Below are 7,098 nucleotides of genomic sequence, written 5' to 3' on the forward strand. Positions count from 1 at the left end.
AGCTTGAAAGGGATAAGCAATGTCTATTGATTCATAGAGTTAATATCCTGTCTATCAACCAACTAAGAAAATTAGTTAGTTCATTACTTGAAAAAGATAATTTAGAGAGAGATGCAAGTGATTAATTTAATATTTATCTTTATTTTCAGTTGAAATATCATTGTCAACAGGTAAAAGTTATTTTGTTCAGAAAAATGATATATTGTATGTATAACAACAAACTTGGAATAGTACATATTAGTGGTACAACACTGAAGGGGACAAGGCCACAAGGGTCTCTGGTGTGGATAAGAAGATTGGCCACACATTATTCAAAATTTCAAGTCTATCTATGGAGTATGGACTATGGAGTACCCAACCTTCCATTAATTGGGCATAAAAATTGTGGCTACCAAAAACAAACACTAAATGCTCAAGTTCTCAAAATTGCGGAACTTAATGATCAATTCCTTTTGAAGCCACAGCAGAAGAGAGATCAGATTCATCAAGAGAAATTCTTAAAATTGATTATAAATTGAATTGAGTTCGTTCTTGCTTTATGAATTTTTAATACTACTTTAAGAATGGAAGACGAAATGCCACCAATAATAGATCGTACAACACTCACTAGTCTAACAGCTATAAAAGAAAGATTCACTCCAGCATATAATTCAGACCCAAATTCCTTCCTCATGGCAAAGTTCTTCCAGCTAAGCAATAAAAAACACACTCACTTTGTGTAGAGAACATCCTCCCATGGGTGGCGGTAGAGCGGCTGCTTCAATCTCTTTTGGTCAAAGGTGTGCCTGAAAATATAAAATTAAGGAACAACCAATGAGAACAAGCCACAGTGTTTTTTATATTTTTAGGGGGTAGATGCTGGATTGAGATAGATCAATTGATTCAAACAAGATCATCCAATCAGGTATAGACAGCATGTGACTGAGGACCAGCTAACTGAAGTGGAACTCAATCAATTGTGCATAAAAGAATTGTGCATAAAAGGGCCATAAAAGGCGCAAAACTGTGCTCTTGAAGAGAAATGTGCATATTTAAATTAATAAAACTCACCCAATCAGACCGATGGAGCGTGCCAGCACAAAGAGACCATTCAGATAACCGATCTCCACAATTTCATCAATCTCTTGCTTGGTGAACATTCCACTACCAGCAAGAAGATCTAAGAAAAGGGACCCAATCGCACCGTCTACATTAAGAACTAGATTATTTGCCTTTGTAAGGGTGTAGGCTTCAACTTGAACAGCATATTCCATGTATTTCACGGAAGGAAAATGAGTCCGTGCAAACTTCTGTAGCAGTTCAACTCTCTTATCCTTGTTGTCACGATTCTTGATCCTTTTACACAAAAAACAAAAATTAAGATATTCAGATATATTTCAAAGAAAAGTGAAGCCTCATCAAGAGGTTACAATTACTTCTACAACTTGATCTCACCAGTGCCAAGTATACAGGTTATATACAACTACAGAGAAACCAATTATTGCTTAATAAATTAACAGACAGTATTATGATACCTGTGCCCTATTCCTGGCACACGAATGCCCTTCTTCTTCATATTTTCTACAAATTCATAAGGTGTAAGGCCCTGTGGTAACACAAAGTATACTACTGCATGTTAGATTCTTTTCAAATGTTGTAGTATTATAGAAAGGAGTAAAGGTGCGTCTATAAATTCCCCCTCCCCCTGAAATATGTTGATTCCCCTTCCTCTAAAAATTTTATTAATCATACCCTATCATGAGCATCCTTGAAGTAGCGAGCAGCATCATCAATGGCACCTCCAAATCGAGGACCAATTGTAAGCAAACCTGTTTCAGAAGCTCATGAATTACTAACCACATCAAGACATTGCTAACATCTATGGTCACCCTGCCAAGCCTGCTTCAAAATGGAGAAAGGCATGTATTTACCTGATACAAGACTGGAAACTAGGTCCTTTCCAGCCCTTGCTGTCACAATAGTATTGTGAGCACCTGAGACACAGGGACCATGGTCGGCACATAGCATGATGCAGATCTGACCAATGTAAGTTACCAGCAAGATAGAAGTCAGAAAGATATTATCAACAGTGTTCTTTAGCGACAAATATCTAAATGGAGAACTGGCACCACAATGAATCACCTAAAGAAAAGCTTGAACATGGCTCAAGAGATGCATAAAGAAGAAAGCCAGAGCAAACACTCAAGAATAGCTCTGCTGTATTGAAAACCCTACCTCAATAAATTGAGTACAGTAACGTGGAAGGCTGCGTTTAAACCACAAAAGAGAGATAACATCACCCACACCAAAACCTTTTTCGATAATGGAAGACATGGGTACACCAGCATAGCATGGCTCCTCACCTTTGGAAAATTTTGGAAGAAAATTTAGTTCTGTTGTACTCAAGCGTCTAAGCCACAAAATCATTAGTGGTTCCCAACATACCTCTGTCATCAGAAATGGTGGAAATGATATGAGTAGGAGCTCGGACTTTTCCACTCTTGATTGCAGAGTTTAGGTCCTCAGGGATTGGTGGAGGAGTAATCTCCTTCACTGGCGTGATCTTTCCTTCTTCAACCTACCAAATAATAAGCCAACCACAATATTTATAGCTAATAACGGAAATAAAACAAGACTTGTTTAAAGCATTGCCAACTTATGGGGAAAAGGAGAGGGTAGAATAATCAATCAAAGATAGATTTCATGATACATGCAAACTGACCAATTTATCAAATGTCTCTTTAATTGCAGCTTCCAAAGCTTCATACGAAGTGGGAACAACAGCTCCAGCATCCTGTAGTGCCTGATTTTTTGCTTGGGCAGACTCCATCTCACCACCACTCTTAGCTCCCTGATACACAAAAGTGCCAATGGAATTAAGAGTGCTGTCCTTCTGATGAATGATTTAATTTATAAATTAGTCAAAGAAAAGGGAGCAGTGACATACAGCATGACCAAATTGCACTTCAGATTTGAAGAGTCTTGCACAGGTTCCACTAACCCAGGCAACAACTGGTTTTGTTACTTTTCCTTGTTTTAGGGCTTCAACTAGGGAATACTCATCTCGGCCACCAAGCTCCCCAAGTACTACTATCATTTTAACCTGAGGTGAGGTTCAATGTAATTCCAGGTTTGTATACTAATTCCCATCAGTTATACACGCTTTCTAAATACTCTTTTGTAACTCACCAACCTGAAAGCGAAAATTTTACCTGTGGTATATTGTTAAACCGCAAAACATGATCAGAAAGAGTGGAACCAGGGAAAACATCTCCTCCAATGGCAATGCCTATAGCAAAACAAAATAAAAATAACTCAGCACCAGCATCAAAATATTGAAATTAGTAGCATATAAACCTGGTATTACCTTCATAAATTCCATCAGATACACGGGCAATAGTGTTGTATAATTCGTTGGACATTCCACCCTGCAGTTTAGAAGGTTATCTTCTCTCAGAATCATCAAATACCCAGCCAAAAGCAATAACACACAGATTTTCCATAGACCTTTGTACTCTTAACATTAAACAAAATCAGTTTCAAGTAAAACTGTTGCCTTAGATAAAGATATAACCATTGCCATTATTTATCAACGGTAAAGAGGATGGGGAAAGCTGGCAATGAATGCTAACAAAAGCTATTAAGCAAGTTAACAACCTATGCTTCACCATAGTTATGATCACAATGTCATCATTTCCACTGTGAAATCAAAGATCAGACTGAGATGCTGACCAAAATATGGTGTCTGAGTGAACCCACAGAATTGCAATACAAGTCCATTCCAATTTGTGCTGTTGCACTAGCACCTACATGTGGTTTTACCATCTATCTATACATACTGAACCAACTAAAGCCTAAAAATGGTTAGAAGAGAATGCCTAGAGATTATACTAATCGAGTTATTAGATGAAGTTAAGATCCATATACAGGAAAAACACATAATTTGTATTAATCTCATGGGATAATTATGAAATTTCGTGCAACAGCTATTTTGAAGTTGAATTAGCTCCAACTTGTCGAATCTTACTCTGGTTATAAGACAGTGAAGAATAAAAAAGTATCAAATTTGACATCTAAAAGTAAAAATAAAGGAGCACAAGACATCTTGAACTAATCTTAGAGATCCTTATACATGAGGGGGTTCCCGGACAAGACTATTTTAAAATAAATAAATAATAATCACAGTAGTAAAAGAATATAAGAAAGATGATGATGATGGTAATGTAACACATACAGATTTAGAAACAAATCCAACAGATCCGGGCCTGTAGAGCTTGCAGTGAATTATATTGTCAATTGTTCCAGCTGTGTCACCAATCTTAAATGCACCGGCTTGAATGCCTCCGACAGTGGCTGGACCAATAACAACCTATAATATCAGGAGATTAAAGTGAGTCCAGGTTATTCTATTCAACCGTTGCGTTGATTTTGGTTTCAGTTTCGTTTCAACTTTCACCTTATTGTTTGCCCTGGCATACGCAATCAACTGCTTAGTGTCTGATTCGGGTACTCCTTCAGCAATTATAGCAACAACTCTAACTGTTGGTTGCTTCAAAGCAGACATGGACGATGCGGCAGCACTGCATTTAAATTAAACCTTTTTCATTGTCCTCATGTACTGTTAATTAAGATGCCATAGGCTCAAAGTAATAGTAAATTATTTACTGACCTTCTAAATGATGCAAAATTGATGAAGACATCGGCAGTAGGATGTGCAGCACAAGCTGCTTCAATGCTGCAAAATAACCCAACATTCAACTATCAACACATTACACTTGGACAAACAAGAATTTCATTACAAATACAATACAGGATGGTTCCTTTGTATTCACTGGTGTGTTATGATGATGAAAAAATATCACTCCTCAATGACCAGTTTCAAAACCAAACTTAAAGTAGGAAAAGGACAGTCTGTATTAAGAGACGGACAAGCAACAGATTCACATACCTAGCATGAACTGGGATTGCAATTTCTTCCTGACCAAAAAAGAGCTTCTGAAATCCCTCAGAGCCAGGATTAATTATTCCAGCTACTGATGGTGTTTCCCTTCCTATGAATAGAAAATTTGAGCTTCCATTAATAATAAGACAAATATCAAGACCATTTTATAATTTTCTCTAGCATGTCTGAATGAATAATAAGATATAGAGCCAATATATACCACAAAGAAAGTCGAAATCAAGCATCCGCTGGATGGGCAGTTGCTTGTAGTTGTAAAACAATGCTTGTGTAGTTCGGGAGAATAGTTGCCCGGTTGCCATGATGAATAAATAGATAGATCTGATGACAAACTAGTATATTACAATCTATATTGCAACAGAAGCAATATAAAGGAATGTTTGGTACATTATTGTAACAAACGTCATACAATTAAAATGTAAATTACAGAAACTGACAATATGTGCTTGTTTGGGCGCCATTATCTTGATAAAAAAATATCTTTTTTCATTTAAAATGTAAATTACAGAAACTGACAATAATATATTAAAAAAATTATCATGTTCTCCAGTTGAAATCACATATAGAGAATAGCATCTAACTTTGAGATCAAAACGTGGACTGGAGATTAAAGAAGATATGCTTTTGTGTGATTACCATCTCACAATAAACAATCACGTGAACTCTAGATCTTAGTAATCACATAAGGGGAAAACCAGAAAACAAGAAGTGAAGGCCCAGAACTTCATTAGTCTGATATAAAACAGATTCAAAGGGTGAAGTAAAAAACCAATCTGAAAGATATAACTAATCATGCAACAAAACAGAGTACACCAACCACACTGAAAACCAATTTGGAATTCCAAATGGCTGCAACCAAGAAAGGAAGACAACAATACAGGCATTGTTGGAAACTGAAGCTCACGATTGCACTCACCAGTAAAGACAACCTTTTTTTCGGTTTTTGGGTAAGATACTAAGAGAAGCTTTGGGGTGACTACGATCCGAATCCCTTACATTGCTTTTCAAGGTAGCCTAGGATCACATTCCACTTACTCTGTAACTAACCAGTTTTGACTATCAACTAACAAATACACCACCTAACACTCATGAGTCATGACTCAACAATTCACCAATCACGACAACAGAGAAAAAACGCAGCATCACATTAATTACAAATTTGAAAAAAACAAAAAAGGAAGCTTGTCAATGAAGCAGATCCATCAAATGACCAAAGTTTCTTTTTAGACAACAAACGCCAACCAAACAAGAAGCACATTTTAGTTTCACCATATTGCATTCAAACTCAGCCCAAAACAAAAAACAAAACTAAACACCGAAACATGTCAATGTCAGAATCGGAATCTAATACCGAATGAATGCACACGAGATCGGCGAAACTTGAACTCCAAACAACCAAACAAAAGTCTAAAAAGTTCTCAATTCCGACACGAATACAGAAGATGCGCCGCAGATTTCGAACTGATCATGCAAACAACGCAATCAAGATACAATAAAACAAAAACAACAACAGTAAAGAGAATGAACAAATGAATGCATCATCTAAGTGAAACTAGAAATTGAAATGAAGATTAACATGAATTGAACATCAAGAGGATGTAAAAAACGAGATCTACGGTGGCGAAGAGGAGGGAAAGAGCTGAGTTAGGTGGTTAGAGTTAGTTAGTTAGAGCGAGTGCGAACCTGGTTGACTCGGGCGAGGAGGTGAGTGGAAGAGAGAGCGAGTTGGGAAATTGGAAATGAAAGCCGGGGGAGAGAAGAGAGAAGGGGTTTATATAGTGAGGGAGAAGGGGGAGGGTGTGTGTCACGTGACAAGTGAGGATGGGGTTAGTTGGGGGGAGCAAGCGTTGTTGCGTAGGTGGCTTCGCTGTACAAAATTTACTTGCTCTCTTTTCTTTGTCTTTCTTTCTTCGTTTTACAAAAGAAGGAAGGTGGCTTGGATGGTTGGCGTTGGAGTTAGGTAGCTCCCTATCTCACCCTACTAACTAATGCATTATCAAACTAATTTGGATTAGTCAAGTATTTAGCTCATTTATCTACTTAAATAAATATTAAAAATTTAAATTCTATTTTATATATGCATGTAACAATTTATTAAATAGTATCAGATCTTTAAAAACTAATGCACTATGACAAAAGAATAACTATTAAAAACTAAA

At 36.9% G+C, this 7,098-nt stretch overlaps 1 protein-coding gene across 2 annotated transcripts; it reads right to left on the minus strand.

Annotated features, from left to right (window-relative positions):
• Window positions 1-480: 480 nt before the first annotated feature.
• On the minus strand, window positions 481-6,885 carry ACLB-1 (ATP-citrate lyase B-1). Of its 2 annotated transcripts, XM_088483841.1 has the most exons (18): window positions 6,623-6,687; window positions 6,291-6,400; window positions 5,142-5,260; window positions 4,928-5,030; window positions 4,649-4,714; window positions 4,436-4,559; window positions 4,214-4,348; window positions 3,347-3,407; window positions 3,192-3,268; window positions 2,927-3,082; window positions 2,702-2,830; window positions 2,425-2,557; window positions 2,215-2,342; window positions 1,911-2,016; window positions 1,732-1,808; window positions 1,515-1,585; window positions 1,051-1,335; window positions 481-785 (listed from the first exon to the last, which is right to left on the minus strand). In XM_088483841.1, the coding sequence occupies exons 3-18, from the start codon at window positions 5,239-5,241 to the stop codon at window positions 710-712; spliced, it is 1,827 nt and encodes a 608-aa protein (XP_088339967.1). In that variant the 5' UTR covers window positions 5,242-5,260; window positions 6,291-6,400; window positions 6,623-6,687; the 3' UTR covers window positions 481-709. The 2 variants fall into 2 exon arrangements, with proteins under 2 accessions (XP_088339967.1, XP_088339966.1); XM_088483840.1 differs by lacking the exon at window positions 6,291-6,400 and having other exon boundaries at window positions 6,623-6,885.
• Window positions 6,886-7,098: the final 213 nt, after the last annotated feature.

This window comes from Arachis ipaensis, chromosome B4, assembly GCF_059453495.1.
Source record: "Arachis ipaensis isolate K30076 ecotype BB chromosome B4, ASM5945349v1, whole genome shotgun sequence".
Lineage (NCBI taxonomy): Eukaryota > Viridiplantae > Streptophyta > Magnoliopsida > Fabales > Fabaceae > Arachis > Arachis ipaensis.